Source organism: Balaenoptera borealis (assembly GCF_965194805.1).
Source record: "Balaenoptera borealis genome assembly, chromosome: 6".
Taxonomy (NCBI): Eukaryota; Metazoa; Chordata; class Mammalia; order Artiodactyla; family Balaenopteridae; genus Balaenoptera; species Balaenoptera borealis.
Window position 1 is genome coordinate 34,974,934 of NC_138863.1, and position 23,669 is coordinate 34,998,602.

General features: G+C 38.9%; 1 protein-coding gene and 1 pseudogene across 2 annotated transcripts in view; one reads left to right on the top strand and one right to left on the bottom strand.

The window, feature by feature from the left end:
- Positions 1-666: 666 nt before the first annotated feature.
- The window catches only part of LOC309631229 (cyclin-Y-like protein 1), a 61,778-nt gene continuing 38,775 nt past the window's right edge, over positions 667-23,669 (bottom strand). Inside the window, exons 2-6 of the mRNA XM_082397466.1 lie at positions 22,676-23,298; positions 13,491-13,565; positions 11,570-11,604; positions 5,452-5,552; positions 667-1,046 (exon numbers count right to left, since the gene is read on the bottom strand). Coding sequence (XP_082253592.1) covers positions 932-1,046; positions 5,452-5,552; positions 11,570-11,604; positions 13,491-13,565; positions 22,676-22,901 — 552 coding nt within the window. The 5' untranslated portion in view covers positions 22,902-23,298 and the 3' untranslated portion in view covers positions 667-931. The remainder of the gene's footprint in view (positions 1,047-5,451; positions 5,553-11,569; positions 11,605-13,490; positions 13,566-22,675; positions 23,299-23,669) is intronic.
- On the top strand, positions 8,325-8,783 carry LOC309631236 (10 kDa heat shock protein, mitochondrial pseudogene; annotated as a pseudogene). The gene has a single exon. The product of its transcript is annotated as a 10 kDa heat shock protein, mitochondrial pseudogene (transcript).

The window sequence follows — 23,669 nt, forward strand, 5'->3', positions numbered from 1 at the left end:
GTTGTTCAGTCTAGGTGGGGTGATGGGTGTAATATAAGTAAATATATGTAAAACAAACATAAACTATGTATAGATGCAAAAAGATGTATGTATATATAGATAGTTAATAAAAATTATAATACTGAGATAAGGTATGCTGTTAGGATATTTGAAGAGTTATATATAAACTGATTTTTTTACATTACTTCCTATTTTTAAATGATCGTGTTCTTAAAAACAATCATTTTACAGTTCTTTGCATTTAGCATAGCACTTAGAAATCATAGGACAGAAAGAATGAGTTAGACGTTTCCCAGGACCTGACGGCTCTCTAGTTATTGGTTCAAGTTTCCGGGACTGGTCTTAGTGGCTGACACTGGCCATCTGAAGATGTTTTAGGTAATTCAGTAAGTGAAAATTTTGGACTTGTATCTGGACATAAAGTACCAAAGCATGAGTGATGCAGCCAAAACAAATATGTCTTAACAAATGAGTCCAACACGTCCTGCCCAGGAAGCCATGTTCACGTCTACCATTATTCTTATCACACTGCAATAAATCAGAAGGACTTTATTTTGACATTTATGACAACTCATTACAAATATAAAACAAGTAAACACACTAGAAATAACACTGGCTTGGTGTTAGTAGACATGAGTTCTGAACCCAGCCCTAGCTTCAAGTTAGGTGGTAACGCAAGTCTCATAATTTATCTCCCTGGGTCTCTAGCATCTTAAAGTATATTTGATTTTCTGACTCCATGAACTTGTGACCTCTTTGAACAAAGTGTTAAGAGAATATTGTAGCTTCTATCATTTTTAATCATAATATTCTTCTCTGTTTATTGTCCCTTCCCCACAAGCCCCGTGGTTATTTCTCAGGTTTATTGACTTGTATAGCTCATTGTTGATTTTCAGTCATCTGTGCTGATCAGGAGATAGTTCCATATTGCTTAGTTCTCCTTTATGGGCACCAAGAGGTCAGATTCATTACATCTCTTTTCCCGCCTGGTTCTGTCCAAGCAGGTAGAGGCCACAGTTTTGTTACCACATCTGTAGTTCCGTGCTCTGAGGACAAAGAGAGAACCACATTCAGCGGTGTGTTATCTCTTACACTACTACATCCCAAGCAGCTTGGAAATTCAAACATTACAAATGGCTCCTGAGCTGTGTTTTACTAAAGGTGGTCTATTTCGGGTTCTATGATACTTGATGTAGGAATTGCTTCTTTGAAAACAATGGTCTAGTCTACATCTCCCAACCTCTAATCACAACTTTTCTTTACATTTATTCTGCGATCTCACACTTAGGAATAAAGGCATAATAATAAGTCCTGAATTTTTATTTTACCATCTTTCTGAAATGCCTCCGTGTGTGTGTGTGTATTTACATCTGAATGGCTGTCATCGATTTTTAATCAATTTTTTAGAAATCTAATTCTTTCAATAAGTATTTTTAGCAAATAATACCAGATGTGGTTCTAAAATCAGAATAAAATAAACGATGCAGACTTTAAAGCCATTAATCAAAATGCCTTCAGTTTCCATTCCAGCAAAGGCAGAAAACAGCCCTTGCAGCCCACTGTGGTTTCAAACACAGCACTCACTAGCTGCCTTTTAAGAGCCTTCAGGGAGGGAGTAAATCAACAATTTTTGGTTTTCAGTTTCCCAGTCAGTGAAGCGGAGATTTAGTAATTTTCTCAGGTGAAAATGAATTCAGTAACTTTCAAATAAAAACTGAGCATCAAATTTCCAAATAAAGGATATTGAATTTTTGTTTAAACTTTTAAAATCTCAGGCTTAAAGCTTTTGGCACAATATTCCAAAATTGTTGGTACCCATTTTGCTGGCTTTAATTACACAATAATACAAGGTAACCAACAATTCTGGTAACTTTCACCTTAGTGAAAAGGTGAAAGGTCATACTGTGGAGGAAAAAAAATACATTGTAATAACTGATTTTTATCATATCAGGCCTGAAGACATTTTTAAAAAGGGGTTAGCAAGGAGGGAAGACCTTCCAGAGGCCCAGTGGCCCCGAAATCCTCGAATTCAGAACAGTACCACATGGGTTCTTTCCCCCTTTAGGTTCTTCAGCTTTTAGCAAAATTAGGAGACCCAAAATGCTAGATATGCTGTTAGAAGGCATGTTTTGGTTGATTATTATAATATATAAATTATTACATATTTCCCCTGTCATTTGTCCTTCTACCCACAAAACCTTCTGTCCTGTACAAGTTATATCTATCTATACACATACTTAAATTTAAGCCATATAGTAGTTTGTGTGTGGGGGGGTGTGTGTGTGTGTGGTTTTTTTGTTAGCCCCTGCATTTCAGTTGATTTAGTTCGCTATCCACCTACCCATCCGTTTTCCATTATTTCCCTAAAAGTAAATAATAAAAGTGCTCTATACCAAAATGATTTAAAATCACTTTTACATAATTATTAGAAAATTTAATAGCAAAATTTTATAGCCACAAAACTGATGATAGGTCTAGCTATCCTGAAATAAGCAGTGCTAATAATACAGCATAATACTACACAGTATACTATTAATGACAGGTATTTCCAAATTATTTTAAATAAAGTATTAACGAACAGATAGATACAAGTCCTTAGGTAGTCTTTTTTAAGTTACTATATTCCTAAGTTATTCACAGCTGTTGTATATTAGGCAACAAAGGGGTTCTCTGGTTAAGTTATATGCTCCCCTTTGTTCTCAGTGTCTAAAATGAAACTCAAAATAATTGAGGGAAGGCAAATCTGAATTTTATAATAGGTCTATAGAATCTTAGCACTTGTATAAAGGCCTGTAACACCGTTAGCATCAAAGATGGATACTTCTATAGTGCTTCAAAGTTTCATCTTCAAATTGATTTTAAAATCACAGCATTAGAAGTTTTATGATGGAAAGGACCACTGAACCGTAGATGACATTTAATTAAACAACCCATTTTACAGAGAAGGGAACCAAGGTTTAAAACTGACTTACCTAAGGTCCCACTAATTATCAGAAGCAGTTCTCTTTCTCCTGCCCTCTAACCAAATAGTGGCTCCCAAGCTCAGCTGCACACTGGGATCATCTGAGAAGCTTTAAAAACTGCCTGGCTTCTGCTTCAAGATGTTCTGATTTAACCGGCACTGGGTATGACTTGGGCATCAGGACTGTTTTTAAAGATCCCCAGATGACTGCAGCGTGCAGCAAAGTTTAGGGATGAATGAGTTAGGGTTAAGATCGGAGAATCACTCGGGATGCTTTTGTCCATATAATCATGCTTCACATCATTCCCCATCTTGTCAAAAGGTGTGTGTACGTGGGTGAGAGACAGACAGACAGACAGACAGACACACAGACACTGTGTCTTGGAGGCGGGGGCAGGCGGGTGGACTTTGTGCATCCAGAAACATATATCTTGAAAAGTTGCATAAGTGATTCTAATAAGGCTCACCTACCCCACTGAGAACAACTACCCCACTGAAAACTAACCCCATGATAAACATTTTCAAAATCATTCCTAAAAGCCAATTGGCCCTATTAATTTTCTCAGTAAACCTTTATTTCACCAATAATGAATGTGATGAATGATCATTTTTAAAACTTCATGAGAGCAAATTAAAATTTACTGTACTTCCAAAAATTAGACTAGGTCGGGAAAAAAAAGGATGAAACCTACTTGTCTGAGCAAGGTTAATCTTTTTTTTTTTTTTTTTTTTTTATTTAATTTTACTTATTTTTGGCTGCATGGGGTCTTTGTTACTGCGTGCGGGCTTTCTCTAGTTGCCAAGAGCGGGGGCTGCTCTTTGTCGTGGTGCGCGGCCTTCTCACTGTGGTGGCTTCTCTTGTTGCACAGCACGGGCTCTAGGTGCGTGGACTTCAGTAGTTGTGGCACACGGGCTCAGTAGCTGTGGCTCGCGGGCTCTACGGCACAGGCTCAGTAGTTGTGGCGCACGGGTTTAATTGCTCTGCGGCATGTGGGATCTTCCCAGACCAGGGCTCGAACCTGTGTCCCCTGCGTTGGCAGGCAGATTCTTAACCACTACACCACCAGGGAAGTCCCTGAGCAAGGTTAACCTTCAAAGTACTTTTGAATTATATACTGGACATCAGACTCTTTTGAATTCAAAAGAAGCTGCGACTCTAGCCAAAGTAGAGTGGTTTTTGTACCCACAGATTCAGTGTCTTGGCTGAATAAAAACATTCAGTGATGATGTGATAAGTGCCCAAACTCAGGACTTTAGAGATGGGGCTCAGTTTTTGCTGAAACATGATTTGACTGCAACTATTATTGTAAGCAAGAGAGGAAAGTTACATTATTATGACTGTGAACTTGCTGTCTTTAATTAAAGTAGAAGTTACTGATAATTTAAAGAGCTAAAAAAAAAGCTGGCACATTAAAAACCAATTAAAAATATAATTAGCTTATAAAATTAAGACAACAAATAAAATTAAGGATAAGGACATTAATATTTTCAAATAGCATTTCCCAAACTGTGTTCTGGAAAATCAACATTCATATCCTAAGGAGATGTTAATGTTTCGTGGACAACCGCGAGGGAGGAGGCAAGAAGCTCTGCATCCCGTTTGGTTTTTCTCTCTTAAATAAGCTTGAAAGGTTCATCATTAGGGTGTTTTGAAAGTGCATCTCCAATTGTGGACTATGAGGTGCTCCCAGAAATTAAAGAATAGTTTCCATCATCATGACACTGTTCGTGCCTCCTTAAGTATAAGCCTGACCACAGCCATGTTTCCGAAACCTCACCTCTTTTATTGTTCTCTGCTGTGATTGATACAGTGTGTTGGAGATATATTTATATATATAAACAAAAATTAAATGTGTCTATTAAGTTAAAACCTCAGTTGAACAAATTTCGTCTACAAAGAAATTAAGCTTGAGTGTGTATTTCTTAAGACTGGTTTGATATATTCTCCCCCTCTTTGGGGGACAGGAAGGAGAAGTAAAATTTCATACAGAAATAGTGCAGGAAAAAAAAAAATGCACAGTGGGATAAATCTGACAAAATCCAATTAAATTTAAATGCAGATTCGCTTTGGTGCCAGTAGGGGACAAGCTGTTCCTTCTTCTAAGAGTAGCTTCCAAAGTAGTATACATTGTTTGAGGACTACAACTCATAAAGAAATAATTTTTTCTAGAAATAGCCAATAAAAAGTACCTCTCTTTCTCATTATGTTCAACAATGGCTTAACAACAGAAATGCGTCAAATAAAGATTTATACTTTTTCTGGGATTTCTTATTTGCTAACTGGCTTTCCCTTCTATCATGCGCTCTAAGATTAAAATGGAAACTGAAAATTCATATTTAGGTCCTTGAAATCAATCTATAGTTGACACCAGTTTTTTAACCTGATCACTGAAAAGGACAATTCAAATGAATGAAATTATGTATGGCTAGGATGCTTTTAGCGATAAGGGGGTCTGTCACTCAGCCCTTGGCAACCTACTTGTACTCACCTTTTTACTGTGGTTCTAAGATTAGGCTGGCTGACTGTGCTGTCATCTAGAAATATTGTTGAGCATGAGCTATACTTTTTAGTAAGCTGCCCTGGAGATACCTGAAGGGGAAGGGAAATAGAAGAAAATGTCACAGTAAGTTAAACCTATAAAGTGTGTTTTTTTCCTTGGTTAAAATGTCAAACGATAAAGCATTAAGAGTTTTCTTACACTCCATGAACTGCCTGAGTGTGATATCATGTGCAGCTCTATGGGAAACCTCTATACTCTGACTTCCACAGACGAGCTTTGAGAAATGGGTTATAAAATGCTGCCTTGATATAGTACCTATAATCAAACCTGGCAAGCGCCTATTATAAATTACCTTTATAATAATGTAAAAAGTTTAGAATAGGATTTCAGGGTTTTTTCCTTAAGCAACGAAATGCAGCTGAGATTTCCTATTTCTATTCATTTACTACACTAAAACGTCATGCTTTCTGTAATACCGATGCCGGAGCATTTCACTGCAGTCAATGCACCCCAATAACAAATGTACTCGTTCAGGAGACAGTGAGACGAGACAAGCGTTTTCGAATCAGAGGCTGGGCATGCCAGGGCTGCTCTATCGCTAAAAAGCTGGGGGCCGTAAGTCTCTCTGGGCCTCAACTTCCTTATCTGGAGGACAAAAAGGTACTGCTTAAAGATTCTCTCGCATCCAAAAAAAACGGATAAAACAACTCTGAGAATTTAACTTCTCACTTCATGTTTAAGTAAGACTGCCATTACATTACTCAAGTGAGAACCTCAGAGAATACTTGCCATTCATTTCAAAATTGTACTAATTCTGTTCTACGTGTTATTTGACACTCCTGCCTCACCCATGCTGCTCTCTGCCTGCAGTGCCTTTTTCTTCCTCCTGTCCCAGCAAGCTTGACCCCATCTTCCTCTAGGATCCCTTTGCCAGCAGGCACACCACAAAACTTCTCACTTTCTGCACACTCACACATCTAATTTACCAACTGTTCCATGGTCTCAGCTGCTTGCATAGTACCACCCTCTTAAGTAAACAAGCTTCTCCAGGTTAGGAAGATTCTTCTCCTACCTCCAGCTACTGAGCACAGAATCTGGGACAAATTAGGATTCAACAAGTGTTTGAGAAATTATTTAAGATCAGTTACAACTGGAGGTAAATCTTACTAAAGATACAAATTCGTGAGAATTTATCTACAGTGGTGTTGGATAGGTGACAAAGAACTTTTTGAGACCCTCTAGAGAATGAACTATCTTTAAAACACTTTAGAAGTATCCATTTATTTGTGAAGAGCCCATGAACATGGCAACAGTCAAATACTAAAATGGCCTAAACTATGTTAGGACAACTCTCTTCCTTAAAGTAAGGCCAATAACCAAATCCCAATCACTGAAAGCCACTGGAAGGAAGAGTAGCATTCTTTAATACCACAGAATACAAACAATTTTAAAGCTGGGTTTTGTTTTTGGTTTTTGTTTGCTTACTAATTCAGATGAGCCTTCCTTCCTCCTATTAATATAAAATAGTTTTCACCATGCTGTCACACTCTCCCATCAATGTCCTCCACAAATACATGAAAGGTGAGGCAGGGAGAAAATCTAGTTGATGCTTTTTAAAATACAGAGCATTTAAATAAAAATTGCCAGTATCCAATAATCAGAAATATCCAAATGGCATATATAAAACACCATTTTGCTTGTTTCAGATGCTTTATGCAAAGCCACTTATTCCTTATTAACAAAAAGTTCTAGATGTAACATATTTGAAAAGTATCACTGTTTGGAAGACTAATTTCTCCTTCAAGCTAGAAATGTTTTAAACTAAAACTCTGATATGGTCCTTAAGCTATTTGGTTAATGTGTAATTTTAGAATCTCAAAAAACAGATACAGCATGAAAAATGAAAATTCACTCATTCAAATACTTTGATTCTAAACGAAGCAGGTTATCTTTTAAGGTCACTACTATTAGGGTATAATATGACATACACTACACGTTATAAAAGTCAATTCTGACCAAAAATCTATATATATGAGGGGAATAAAAATAGTAAGGAAATGTACCAAAATATAGACTAGTTGGTAGAGCTCTGGGTGCTATTTATCCTGTTTTCCTCTATTAAAAACTTTTTTTTCTATTATGAATGTATATTGATTTGTCTTTGGAAATATTACTGCTAAAACATTTAAAATTTTTAATTAGATGTGGTCTATAGTCCTATGGGGGCTCATTTAATGTATCAGCAACTTACAGTCTACTGGCTCGATCCTACAAAAGAAACACTTCCACAGGCCTACTCCTGAAACTATTCAAACTTTCCAGCATCTAGTGTTCACTAAAGGATGGCAGAATTGAAGCCTCTGAGCAAAGCCTAGATATGTTAGCTGCCAGCAGATTACTTTCCTCTCATCTTGCTTGAAAATTTAAGATAACTGTCCTTTATGATTAAAGCCTTACCATTGCTGGCTCACAACCTCAATAAACTGCACTGACACACATAAGGGTATAAAATGCAAATACAAAAAAAAAAAAACAAGTAGCAAAAAACACTACTGACAGTTTAATGTTCATAGGTATTATTTCAATTGGTCACTGAAGAAGAGTATTTATCTTCATTCAGCACTAAGGACAAAATACATGGACTTTTACAATCTTTCTAAGGGGAAAGGTTGCTTAGTAGACTTCAGGTTTAATGGTGAAGACTAGAAAATAATCATACCTAGGAGGCTAGTAAGTAACAACCCTCAAAGCTTATCATTAAAGGTCAAGTGCCTTTTGAAATCCTGCCCCCACCCAATGACTCTTCCCATTGTGCCTACTGCCTCTGATTTTAACCCATTAAAAGAATAAAGCTGGAGAGAGCGAGAGAGTACGAAGGGCGGCAACCCGAGTCATGGCAGGACAGGCATTTAGAAAGTTTCTTCCCCTCTTTGACCGAGTATTAGTTGAAAGAAGTGCACCCGAAGTTGTAACCAAAGGAGGCATTATGCTTCCAGAAAAATCGCAAGGAAAAGTATTGCAAGCAATGGTAGTAGCTGTTGGATCAGGCTCTAAAGGAAAGGGTGGAGAGATTCAACCAGTTAGTGTGAAAGTTGGAGATAAAGTTCTTCTCCCAGAATATGGAGGCACCAAAGTAGTTCTAGATGACAAGGATTATTTCTTATTTAGAGATGGTGACATTCTTGGAAAATATGTCGACTAAAATAAGTCACTATTGAAATGGCATCACGTGAAGCTGCCACTGAAGTTCTGAAATCTTTCATCCTGTAAATAATTTCCGTGTTTCTTTTATAATAAAGTAATGATATCCAAACTAATGATATTCAGTGTCTCTGAAATTTAGTTTTCTCTGTATTGATTTAAACATTCCCAAATAAAAGTATATAAATGAAAAAAAAAAAAAAAGAGAATAAAGCTGAAGTTCACTTTTTTCTTCCCCCTTTTCACAAGTTTTGGATACGTTTATTAAGAATCAATGACTTTAACTGAAACGTCTGTAATACTCCATCTATGTTGCACATTAATGGACAATATGGTAGGGTGAGTGGTTTGAATAGAATTCATACTCCAGGCCTTAGTAGAAAAGTATAATATTCTAATTATAGGTATAATCAAAAATATTGTCTGAATTAATATCGTTAATTAGATTGAATTAAACTTCAAACTCAGAACCTATATTCAAAGAATAAATCTAAGTTTGAGTAGACTGACCACAAATCTATTTCCTCTCCCCCTTCTTTCAGATATCATCTCATTAGAATTAAAGGCATTTTTTAAAAAACCTATACATAAGACAGGATAAACAGCAGATGATTTTTAATGTTTGAAAGGTGAAAAGACTAGATAAAGGAGTGGTAACTGACATGGCAGAACAGAGGAAGCACAACCTTGGTACCTACAGAGAGTGACTAGGACAGGAACAAGAAAACCAGTTTGTCTTACAGAACCCAAGGCAGGCTCAGAGTTCAGAGGCGTGGTCCCCAAATCCTTGCAGTGAGGCCCATCAGTTAACGAGTTGTCCAAGTGATGCTTCCAATTAGATCTTAACAGACAGCCAAGGACCATCACACGTTTGAGGGAAGCCCCCAACAAGTAAGAGATCAAAACAGGAAGAAGGAATGGGACTTCCCTGGTGGCGCAGTGGTTAAGAATCCGCCTGCCAATGCAGGGGACACGGGTTCGAGCCCTGGCCCAGAAAGATCCCACATACCACAGAGCAACTGAGCCCATGCGCCACAACTACTGAGCCTGCGCTCTAGAGCCCATGAGCCACAACTACTGAAGCCCACACGCCCTAGAGCCTGTGCTCCGCAACAAGAGAAGCCACTGCAATGAGAAGCCCACGCACCCAACAAAGAGTAGGCCCAGCTCACCGCAACCAGAGAAAGCCCACGTGCAGAAACCAAGACCCAATGCAGCCAAAAAATAAATAAATAAAATAAAATATAAGGATGCTTTAAAAAAAAACAAAACCAAACAGGAAGAAGGAATTGATGGGAGTGATAAAAACTCAGGAGCAAATGAGAACTTGAAATTGCATCAGTGAAAAAAAGAATGACAGGATATAAGAGAACTCTATAAATTGAAAATAAGGTAGACAAAACAATATATTCAATAGAAGGATTAGAGCACAGTCAAGGAAATCTCCAGGAAGCAGGACAAAAAGACAAAATGCAAAGCAGGAGGGGAAAAAAGTTAGCCATCTGGTAAGTCTAAGACTTCCAACATCCGAATAATAGGAACCTGGAAGAAAAAAACAGAATATCAAAGAAACACACAAAAAAGGTCTATACCAAACCAAATTATGAAATTTCAAAATCCCAGGGAGAGGGAAGGTACTAAAAGGTTCCCGAGAAGGAAGGGGTGGGGGGAAATGACTAAAATCGGTAATGTACAATGTACCATACAATGTCAACAGGTTTAAGAGCAACAGTGTAAATGAGAAGATGAGAGGGAAGTGTCTTTAGAACGGCAAAAATTAGTTTCAACTGAGAATTCTATACTTTATCAAATAGAAGGAGTTTCAGAGAGGCTAGATCTCTATAAACTTTCTGCCCATGTGCCCTTTTCCCAGGAAAATGTGCTCCAGTAAAACAAGGAAGTATAACAAGACAAGAGGGAAACAGAATCTAGGACATAGGGGATCCAACATAAGAGAGCAGAGTTATGTGAGATCCCAGATGACTTCACACAGATATCCCAGGAAAAGAGGCATAGAGCAGGCCTAGGGGAACACTAGTCTATATGGGAGTAGGAAGACAAAAGATTGGGGAAAAGTGTCTCCAAGAAAAAAATGGAACAGATGTGGCTTAGTAGACGGAAAATATTTTTGATAGGCATGTGACAAATGTTAAAACATTTGGGGAAAAAAATAGCTGTTAGAAAACAGGCAAGTGAATATAGTCAGGAAATTAATTCCACAGAAAAAATGAAGAATGTGAAAGCAGGGAGACCGGGCAGGGAGCTACTTACTGCATTTGGCTGTGTGAGATCACGTTGGCTAGGAAAAGGGGGGTTGGGTTATCCTAGAGAAGTGCAGAAGTGCTCCACTTTCATTAATATTTAAGAAAAAGAATGAAGGGTGTACAAGGAGGAGGCACAGTCAGAGAACTATATGGCTCAGCAATGCACAATATTTGCAGAGTCGTAGTAATGTAAACATTGATTCTGATTTAATAAAAACTGATACATGTTGAGGGAACACAGGGAGGGAAATAACGTCATGGTGGACCGAAGAAGCTAAGCTGTCACCTGCTATGACAAGAAGTCAATGGACAGTGCTAAAAATTAACTTACCTGTTATACTTTTATTACTTTGGTTAAAAAATAAGATCAAAAACATAAGGCAAAAGAATTTAAGGCAGATCTTTATACTACAACCATATTAGTGAAATTTAACTTAAATGTCAGAACCCTTAAAAAATGGGCACTACTAAGTCAAAGACTTTCCTGAATACATTTGATAATTAGGAAAACAGAGATTTAGAAAATCTACCAAAAAGAGGTCCATGCTAACAGTATTGGATCCATCATATTTTTAGGAATCATGGCAGACATATTTTTAATTCAAACTATTAATTTCTTAACTTTTCAACTGTTTACTTACATGGTTTAAATGGTTGCTCTTCCTCTCTTCCCGCACTAAGAATAAAAAAAATTAACTGATGAATTCTGATACAAATGCCATAGAAAAATAAAAGTAGTCACTAATTATTTGATGGATTACCAATAACACAATGAGATAAAATTCCATTCTATTTTTTAAAATAATTTCCAACAAAATATATAATTTAAATCACCCAGCAAGATGAGTCCTAGAAATAAAATCTAAAAACTTAGTTTCACTTTTTTGACCTAATAGATATTCTGTATTAGGTACAAATGAAAGACTCCCCATTTACAAAAGAAAAGGACAAAGCAAATTAGGCCAGGTGAGAAACTTAGCTAATAAAAAAATTTACCTGCTGCATAGCTGAACTACTAGCCAGGAGTATTTTCTAATTCTTCATTTACACACAGCTTACTTTAATTACCACAATCTACAGATGACAACTCTAAGAACCAGTTTCTGGCCAGGCACTCATCTCCGAACGCACCAGTATCTCTGGAAGCATCCTGAACCACTTAATGGTAACCTACTCAAATACCTTACTGAAAAAATACACAACTGGAAAGTAACCTACGTTAAACGTAAATTTTAAAATGTGTGTGCTGACCTAAATGAACATATCTACAGCACACAAAACTGTTTTGCTCCAACAAAGGCCAGAAGAATAAAAGCCTGAAGAGGGTCTTAGGCCACACTCTTGCTCACATTGCCTCCTTTAACTCCAGACAGGCATCACAGGCACGGATTCCTTAAGGCTGAAGAGAGAGACAGGCATGGGACAGCTTTTCTTTTACTGTCTCCAGAGCCCCTCTACATGTGAGCAGCTCATGGCTCTGGAAGAAACTGAGAAATAGAGCAATCCTAACCAGAAATGAGTGGCTCAAGTACACACACTAGAAAAATGCAAGTTAGAAACCCCAGGAGCTTCCAGGTTGGTGAACACGTAGTACCCTTGCAGAGGGCATCAAAGCTCTGTGCCCTGTCCCCATGCCTGGCCCTATGCATCTCTTCCATCTGGCTGTTCCTGAGTTATATCCTTTTATAAAAACCAGTGATCTAACGGAAAAAAACAAAAAGCAAAACAACAACAACAAAAAACCAAACCTCCGTTTTTTATTGTGCTGCTTCACTTTAAATATTATGGAATGTTCACTTCTTGTATTCCTGCTCTCGTAATCAACTGAACAACTTGGTCACGTATGGCTTTTTAGCAAATAAACTAGGATTTAACATAACATTAAGGAAGACAAGCAGGCAAGCAGGAGTGCAAAAAATTCTACGGTTCTGATTCTCATCTTAAAACAAGGAGGACACAGGAGATTTATATGAGTTTCACATGCTGAGGATAATCTTCTGGAAAACCCCATATGGCATGTTGCTCTTATTACCCTGGCACAGCACTACATTAGGATGAGAAAGTTTTGAATAGCTTAAAAGTTCTGAGTAGCATAAATCTGGATGTGAGATAGGCTCGTCTGGTTGAACACTGTGTAAAACAGGGCCAAAATCACAAGGCTCAATTCCCATATATAACAACTGATTTTTCTGATTTGATCAAATGAAAACCTAACTGTGACCTAAACCCTATCATTTGTCTTTAACATATGTGCTCTTCGGAGCAAGGGGAAAAGGACAAAGTAGCATGGAGAAATAGACCACATCTAAATCATGTGGCCAGTTGACTATGTTGATAAAGAGGTGGCAAAATGTATAAACAGATAGTCTAAGTGTTCTCCTCCCTAAAACACTGACAACTAAAGGAAACTGTATCATCAACATATTAAAATAAGACAAGTGAATACATAAAAAAAGTGAAACATTTAAACCACTGTAAGAGTTTTTCTAAATACCTCCTATAATACACAAAACAAAAACAGTTTTCACTCTTTTTCTCAGGGAAAAAAAAGCATTGCCTTACCATCTGTTTGAGGTTTGCTCAGAAAAATTGTGCTTGCCCTTGGGTGGTCAGAAGGGTTTGGTTCCAAAGCTAAGTCTGTATAGGAAGAAGAGAAAAAGGTGTGGTGATTTAGTTGAGTAGAAAAATACATGATTTTAAAGATAGCTACACATTGATTGAAACCACTTTTAATAGTCTTGAGAAGAGCTTTTAGTAATGACAAAAAGGCAATTTTAGTAAAGGCACAATATAAAAATTCTATTGGGAAACAGCAAAATTGTAGAAACTCTCCATACATGTGGAATAAAACCATGGCTATGTCTTAGACTTCTTTAACTTGCACCTAAATAATCGATGCCATTTTTAGATGAATCATATATGTGACTCCCCTCCTATTTATCAATTAAAAATTCAGTCACCCTCTTTTAAAGCTGATATTACTAGCACACTCCAGGAACAGTCTCAAGAAGCAAGTTATGCTGTGGCCAACTACTGTCAGATACCAGCTCAATATATCAAATATGCCAAAACGAAGTGAGTTGCTTTTGGCAAATGTTCTTCAGACAATCAAATGGCTAATTCTAACTCCATTCAACAAATGAACTCATTTAATTGGCTGTGGTTTATCTGGGGGCTATTCATCATGGCAGATTTAAGAGGACTACATAAAAGTTCAATGTTCTAATCTAGAGGAACACTTCCATGATAGTGATTTTTAACTTTGCCCTCTATTTCCAAAGCTAAACTCACTTCTTCATTCCACGCTGCATGATTAATTTGGGGCTTCAATAAGAGTACTTTCTGGAGCAGATCATAGGGCTACTAGAAAAAAATTTTGGCCATACCTACACGAAAAGGTGGGTCTGCCTGTAGCCCACCTTGCACCAAGGAGGGATAGCGTCTTCTATTTAGGCAGAAATACAAAACAAGCACAAGCTACCACACAGGATAGTAAGGTTGTTGTTTAAAACAAACAAACAAACATAAAAGCCCTATGACACTTCCTCAGCAAAGTCCATCTCAAACCATTTAACCAATCTTTTAAGAAACTGGACCAAGATTCAGATAAAGAGTAATGGTTAAGGCAATTATTTCCCAAACCACATAATAACTGATCTGTTTTTGAAAGATGGCTTTGATGGTCAAAGTGAAATACAAATATATCCCTGCCTCTTAGAGAATCCAAAGAATACACACATTGATATATTAAAAACTAATTAGTCTAGTAGTGAATTCTGTCTAACCCAGCATTTCACAAATGTATCTACCTAGAATCCCCTGTTCCCACCCAGAAAGAATTTTGCACGAACAGTAATTTGGGACTTCCCGTTTTAACAGGAATCTGAGCCATCCATTTGAATGTCATTGCCAGCACTAGTAATTTACAGAGCTAAACCAACTGCTTTGTTCTTCATGAAAATTCCTTCACTGAATTTGAAGTTTATCAAGCTGCTTTTGGAGAAAATATTCTATTCAACATTTTTATGTAAAAGATCCATATAATTATTTTAAAGTTTTTTTCTCCTACATATTTGAAAAACTAAGACAATGGGAAAATAAATTATTTCAGCTGTCCACAAAATGGCAGGCAGAGACTTTCACAGCTGCCTCTAACCTATAGCTTCCGAAAGAATTCATGACTACTTACCTATACCAAAAAGAAAGTAAATAGACTACATTTGAATCTAAAAAATAAGCAGAAATGTTTGCAAAGTAGCTGTATTATTTATCAGTGTCTATGGCATGGTAAAACTTAACAATTTTCAATGGAAGTCCAGGAAAATTAAGTGCCAGAATCAAAGAGAAGCAAGCTTTAACACACACACACACACACACACACACACACACCCGCCAAACCAAGATGTGCTACTACACATCTAAATACAAAAATCAAGAAGGCTGGGATAAAAGAAATGACAACATGCAAAAAAAAAAAGTAAACTTAGCCCAAGTGACCAGAAAAAAGCTGGCACTCTCCCTACTCTATCCTAGGGGGTTCAAAGGTAGGCACAGGACCCAGGACCGGCCAATCAATCACAGCTGTCCTGGGACTTCCCAAGAAAAGAGAAAGGCAGAACTGTACTCTAGGATCCTTAGCTAGTCTTGAGCTGCTGGACACTCCCCTTGCTATCATGAGGGGAAAGGCTTTTCAGGAGACATCAACAGAGGAGAGCAGAACTGAGGAGATCATTTCACTCCTGGGTCAAGTAGTGCTTAACTCTGTGATGTTCTTTTAACTTGCAACTGAAGGAGACCTGGTTAATCAGCAGTACTGATGATCACACTAAAGGTGGGGAAAGGTAAAAGTCACTTGCTCATTCCTTTAACAAATATCATGAACAAAAATCTGCATGAGACAAAACGATGCTCTGTTTAAAAATTACACACAACCATTCACAATCATTAACACACAATGATTCACAACCGTTACTTTTAGTTGCTTTTCTTATACGTTAAAAAAAGCTCTAATTAGTGTACAATTTATGTCTTCTTGTTACCAACAAGCGCTCTCCACCCCACTGTTGCATATTTATTGTCTAATGAATACACACTGGCCCATCAAGTGTTATTCCTATACTGGACTTAGCCAATCCCCTATTGCTGGGGATTGGTGCTTACAAAGTTCTATTCTTAAAATATTATGAGGAAAATCTTCATGTACATAGTTTTTTAAAATAATGGTTTTATCTCCTTAGCAAAGATCTTCGGAAGTGGAATGACTAAGCCAAAAGGTTAGATCACTTTCACGGCTCCATGTACAATGCTAAATTGCTTCCTAAAGAAGGTGGGGGGCACATTAGGGTATAATGCTACCAATCATGACATTTTGAGTTCCTACCCTTGCTTTGGATACTTGAAAAAAAAAAAAAAAATTCCTACTGATATGAATGAGGAACCTCACTGTAGATCTAATTTGTATTTCTTTTGATTACACAGTTTGACCATTTTCCCACAGTTATCAGTGTTATTTCCACTTTGGTGAGTTGGCCTATCATTTGAATGTACTGTAAACACCAGGGCCCTACTGCTGTCAGTTTGCATGAGGTTTTCAGAAAATATTAATCTTTTGTTTATAGCCTATATAACTAACAATTTTCTATATAACTTGCACTTTTTGCTAATGAAAAATACCACATCACTACCTTATAGAATGCACATGTGAGCCATTAGACAGTAAACTCATACATACACACAATATTTCTGCACTTCCCATTAACTATCTTCCCAAGAGCCTAAGGAGACTATGATAAAACCTACCACACTCTTCACTATCACAAAGGTAAGACTGCCAACTATTAAGCAAAGCTTTACCACCCACCATCCCTCTCATCCCTCTCCCCACCACATGCACACACAGTAATTTAGAGACTTCAGGAAATTACTGTGCATTCAGGAAATTACATGGATTCTTCCGAAAGTTATTTCTTTAGAAACCTCTAAGAATGTTTTACCCAGGAGAAATATTCTTGAGCTCATGATTAGGGGTTATGATTAAAACTGTATTTTAAGACCCATCATTTTTGTATTATCAATTTAAATTGCAACTTATTTGACAGCATGATAGGTCGATGTAGAAAAAGTATGATTAAAAAAAAATTAAACTCGGTCTTAATGTAAACATTCCTCAGAGGAAACCTGTAAAACACCACCGACACTGAATACTGTTTTTCCTCCAATCTAAGATTCTACCAGTTGTTAAGATCCATCTCAATTGCAGTTGTTAAAAGTGTGAAAACATAGGCAACTCTGAACAAATGAAATGCATTACTGAAGGCTAAAAGTGTTAAAACTATGCTATCAAACTGTCGATAAATGATTTTTCCTTGTTAAAATATTAGAGGGAGAGGGAAGTGACCAAGAAAGCATCTGACAGAAGCAGCATATTTCAGAAAGCGATTAATATCAACATATTGATTTCAATATATTCCAAATAAACAGGAGATGTCAGCAGTTTCTGGGCCAACTGCTGAGCACCAGTTTACTTAACGGTAACCACTGCATTTACTGAACTGCCCTAGCATCCCTGTACTGTACAGTGTATTAGTTTTATGGCTCATAAGACAAACATTACAACCCTTACAATTACCATGGAAACTGATGATCTCATCTCTCTGAGTCCACACTTGCCACCGCAGTCAGGGAGGTCCTGCCAGCCGGCCCTGAGCTGGGCGGCCTCACCAGCGGGGACACAGCAGGCTCCTGCACCTGCCAGGCTACTGCTCACCCAAGCCTTGATCCTGCTTCCCTAGCTTCTGACCATCCTGGCTTCCAAACTTCCCAGCTCTGGTTTCCAACTGCTTCTGTACCTGCCTCTACCCTGGTTCTCAGTTTTGCCTTATTTTAATCCTCAATCAGTGTTACAGTGATCATGACTGAGAGGTGACACATAGGTTAAGTACACCTGGCTTTATATATTTCTAAAGAGTACTTTACTCAGTTTCTTGGACTTTTAAGAACCTTTGTGGGTTGCAAGTTACCTTCATTTCATTTCACATTACGCAGTGTTACTGTTTTAACTCTTAAGTTTTATTACTTTAATACACTAAACCAACAACAACAAAAAAGGGTGAGAAAAAAGGTAGTATTCCAAAGAAGCTCACATAATGTCAACAATAAATTCTGTTCCTATATGCCATGCATTTGGAATTTACAGTCCTACTCTCTATCAATACTCATTTTTAAAACCTTGGACAACTCAATTTATACCTAAGAGAAGAATTCCTACACTACCTAACTCAGAACATGGTGAGAATCAAATGAAATGCAAGAGCAATCTATATACTACAGCCTATTTTAGACCCTTATTAATATCGCTTTTTTGTTCAAGCCACTGTTGGCTCTCACCTGAGCTACCGCACCAGCCTCCTAACTGGTCTCCCTCTCTGCTTCCTTCCACCCTTACAGTCTATTCTCACACAGTAGCTGGTCTGATCTCCCTCCACCCTCTCTACCCCCCTTCCCTTTTTCTAAGAATTAACATCATTCCCCTGCATATAATCCTTCAATGGTTTCCCATTACAATTAGGCTAAAATTCATATTTTTTGGTCAAGGCCCACTAGGCATACAAGGTCTTAATCCCCCATATTCCTCCTGGCATTCATTCACTCAGCTGCAGCCACCCATCTTTCTGTCCTTGGCACGCATCAAGCATATTCCCTTCTTAGGAACTGCACAGAAGCCTCTTCTCCCACAGCCTCACGTGGCTCTCTTAGGACTGCTCATGGGTCGCTAAAGGAGAGACGCTGTCTTTAACCACCCCTTGTAAAACTGTCCTCCTCCCCAGCCCATTACCTTCATTTTCTTTCTTAGTGTTCTCACTACCTGATGTTATTCTTGTGTCGTCAGCCCCCAGGCACCTCTAGAAAGGAAGGACCTGAGTTAGGATACGGGTTTTGTCTTGTCTAACCACTGTTTGTCCTGCCTCTGGAATGGTGCCTAATAATCAGGTTTCAGTGTACCCAAAACCAGTTAAGTTTCTCCCAATTTTCCCACATCATCTAAGATTTCTTCTAATGCTGTCTTTTGATGTGTCTGTCACCTAAGACCAGAGTTAATTTCAGATCTCTTAGAGTAGTAGTTTAGTTACTCAGAATCAAAGACACAAGACAGGTTACAAAGAACCACGAAAACCTAAAAGAGGAAATCTAATGTTCAGTGAAAAATCAATGGTAACTTTAATTTGGGAAGAGAACATTTAATGTTAAAATACCTTTACTACAAAATGACTCACCCTATGAATTTAATGAAGTCGTAAGACAAAGTGTACAATCAGAATGCTATAGGGAAGTATCAATACAATGCATCAGTTTTTACCTGTGTCCCCTGAATAAAGCATTATAATGGGATTATAAAAGATGCTCAACCATAAAGGCTGGGTAAATGAATTATGCTCCAACCATTCGATGGCACAGTAAACAGCTGGTAAAAGGCAGGCTGTAGAGCCATGCGCAGTTGCATGGAAATACGTCACCCTGGAGCACTCTCTAGGTGCCAGCACGGTTCCCGGAGCTGCATGCCGTTACTTTTCTTTATAACAAAAAGTTACAAAGTGGCACATAAAGAACAATCCCATCTTTGTAAAATAAACACAATGTTATGTTTATATGCATACAAAAGGTTCAGGAAGAATCAGCACCAAAATATTAATAAAGATTCTGGATATTCTGAGTGTGAGTGAAGGACTTTTCTGTGTTTTCTAAGTCTTTTACATCAAATGTTTATTAATACTGTCACCAAAAAAAGGAAAGATCTGTTGCTCAGAGGTTTTTCCACATCATATTGCCAATTCCTTCCCTACCCACTCTTCAGGGGGATGGGAGGTAGGGGTCACTTGAGAGAGCACCTTTCACCAGAAAATTAGCAAAGCTCCTAAGGTCAGAACATAAAGGCTGTATGAAAAGTTGATGAATAAAAATAAAATCAGATAATAGGACCGTAGCATCTTATTTTCTATTATGACACTACCATCAGTTATATTAGATATACTGTTAAAGACAAAGTAGTAAAAAATTCTTTTGAGTCTATCTGAAATCTATACTACGTTCTTAGGAGTTACTTTTTTGAGATGGCTTGAAGAAATCATGTTCTTCTCCAATGTTTCTGAAGAACAAGACAGAGCATCATTTATGGACGATTTTCTCTAAGTAACCAAATAATTCTTCACTGTAGAAAAGCCAAAATGTTTTATATCTGAGTAGGTATTTCTCAGTTTCCAGGGAAACTGATACAAAATTGTCTGAAATAAAGACATTAAGAGCAAACTTCCAATGTGCCTGTGCTTTATATTTGGTGTTCTGACCTTGTTTCTATGGAAACTTCATTAATAGGCAAATGCTGAAATTGAGGTTTCTCTTATCACTTTATTGAATGCCCCCCCAAAAAAGACAAATTGAAATGAAATTTTAACAATCCTGTTAAACATAAAAAGGTAAATTCTGTACTCATGAACTCTATTTTTCCAGTTCCTGATTGAGCACTCCTTCCTTACCATACATAGTCGTATGCTAAATGCTTAGTACCTTACCTGCCCGCTTACCAGCTTCCCCTAGTGTCCCTCTGTGCAGGGCATTCTCGGCTTCAATTGGATTTCACCAGAACAAACTCTTTAAATTATATCAACGTGTTTACCTGACTGATAAATTTAGGCTATTTCATGACTTCTACTTTTATTCATATCCATTGCAATGTATGTACAGACAGAGAATGGAGAGGTAAATGTTGCTTCTGAGTTGTGTACAATCAACTGGAATGGCAATAATCAAAACTGGAGTATGCTGAGATAGGCCTAACTTATGGATAAATTATAAAATATAAGGTGCACTCTAAACAGTTTCTTAAGCATCCCAAGAACTGAATTTGGCATATCTACCACCTCCCAAGTCTGTCTCTTTTGTTCAGTAGCTGTGTTACACAGTCATTTCAGATCTCTAAGTCTTGGCTTCTTCATCGGCAACAGAGGGAGAATATATACGGGCCTTATTTGTAGATGGAAGGGCCAAGTGAAATACACAAGAAAATGCATTGTACATCTTAAAAGAATTCTATAAAGGTCCAATTTTCGTCTCTCATCCTACACTAGCCAACTACTAACTGTTTTTAAAAATCATTTAGAGGCTTACCTTATAGCAACAAGCAGAGCAGTTTTCACAAGTACTTACGTGCTTTGTGTTTAAAGCTACAATTAATTCACATAATTTGTTCATTCTTTCACAATATCTAACTATTCTGAAAAGGGAGTACTTTCCACTTACAAAGCCACGTCCATCATAAGGGTGAATCCACAGGCTTAATTATTCTAACTTTTAAAGAAATTAAATAAACCCAACTAAAATTTAAATAGAAGAGCTGTAAGACATTTCGTCTATGAAATAATGAAATAATCTCTGGCATTTAAATGAAACAAATGGGCCAGTGGGGCTTTAACATCTTTATGATACAATGTTTTATACTTCAAAGAACAGTCTTTATTAAAGTGCCACTATGCTACCCAGAAATTTTTTTTTTTTAACCTAGAGCCATCCCTTTCCAAAATTCTAGAGGCAAAAATCAAACATTTCCTCTCTTCTCTCTCTCCTCTCCTCCCCGACAACACCCACCCCCAGCCACTTAGTCTTCAGAACTTTTACTTGAACATTCTTAAAGTTAAATAGTATTCTACTGGGTGGGTGGGGGGGGGGTGGAGGAGGGAGCCATGGAGACATTTTTCTGCAGGATGGATGTGGTATGTTAACTCCCAAACCTTTATATTACAAATTACAATCTGAATTTGTTTTTTCTCCTTTGAAACTTCTGTCCAGCAGTCTCAGGAACCACCTCACCCCTCCCTTAGAACAGGCAACGTGCAAAAGAAGTCGGTTAAGGCTGTGCAGCTGAAGACATACTTGTGTCAAAGTGGGAATTTAAAAGTAATCAGAACTCCATGGGGTCTCCTTTGGTAAAGAAAAAAAACCCAACAACTATTCTCTGCAGCCGTGGCAGTAACGTTTCACACCGTTCACAGTTATTTTAAGCCCCTCTCCCACCATTTTCTTTCCTATCGTGTTCAAATTATAGTTAGAAGGGATAAAGTAGCTTCTATCAGGGCGACTGAAAACATTAAAATCCAAAGAATTTTAGTTAAGAACACCACACTGACTCTGTCCATCTCTATTTTGAATTTAAATGACAAATCCTCTAATGTTTGTCTTAATTGTCTCGAGTATCAACTACCTTAACGAATAGAAGTCTATCATCAGGCCCTTACCTAGTTCCTTCGCTTAGGTACCATCTGGATAGGGAGGCGGGATGGATACGCCGAAGTTAGAGTATTTAAGTTTTCATTAAGAAAAGAGAGAATACACCAGAAAGTCTCTGCTAAGTCCCACGAGATGTTAAACAAATAGAACCACCAACAGGAAGGGCCGCGGATTGGAGGGTCTCAGGCCGGGCTGGGAAATGGGAACGGGGGAAAGAATTGGGCATTCGGGTAGGGAAGAGGGAAGGAGACTGGCCGGACGCGACTGGTAAAGAATAAGGGGTGGGGACGCCAAGCAGAGCCAGCCTTCGTCCCCGGTGCCCAGCCCTGGGAGAGCCAACTACGGGCAAGAGGGAGCCCTAGGCGGCGTCTCCCTCCCGGGGGACCCTGGGGGCGGCGGAGGCCAGAGGTAAGCCCGAGAGCAGACGGCGCCGACCCCGCGAGGGGCGAGGCGCGCCCGCCGCTTCTTACCTTCGGGCATCTCCCGGTCGCTGACGTGCTGCAGGTGGTGGCCTTCGCCACCTGCGAAATCCAACTCGGCGGGTTCCACGGTAGCCGCCGCCGGAGCTACTGCCACGGCGTTCCCGGCCGCCGCCTTGTAGACCTCAGACTCGCAGTCCGGCTCCGCTGACCCCCTGCGCCGGCCCAACTTGCGGCAGGCATTGGGGGACAGGCAACAAGACAGCGAGTTCCCCATGGGGCGCCTTCACTCCTCGCCGCCGCCGCCGCCGCTCGTCCCCCGACTCCGCCGAGCTCAGAAGCCGCCCCCTCCCCCAACAATGGCGCGGCGGGCACTGGCAGCCCCGGGCTATGCCGGGGCTGTGCCGCACATGCAGACGCGACTTCGCCCGCCGCTCTCCTGTCCGCCCAGCCGCCGGGCCCCGGGCAGGGGCCCGGCCCCGGCCGCACCCCCGCCGCCGCCGCCTCCCCGGAACCAACTAGTCTGTGAGGGCGGTGACCAGACCGGCTTATTTAAAAGGGGTGGGAACCAGACAAGCGCTGAGACGCGCAGCCACTGCAGGGAGAGAGCGCAGCCGGAGCTCCTCCTCCTTCCGCCGCCGCCTCCCGACTGAAAGTAGCTAGCCCGGCCGGCCCTTGCCTACCGGAATGTGTCCTTCGGTCACAATGCCCCTTCTCAACCCTCAAACAACAAGTTCTGATTCTACAGTATTCCTGTAATTCCTTTCTCTGTGTATTTACCTACTTTTATCTTTCAATGTGCATTTCCATCTTGGCACCCTAACAAACAATTCAAAAATGCCATCTAATGCATTATGCCACTGAGCACTGTAGCCAGTGATTTTAAGTGTACTAGATTATCTTCAGGTTGAAAAGAGCGTAAGCTGAAGAAATAAATGTCTACATCTTAACTAAAGGCAGGGGTCAAAACAACTTATGAATGGTTAGTTTGAAAATGCTTTAAGGCCTGACTATCAGAGCTGACTGAAAACATTTGAGTTAGGCA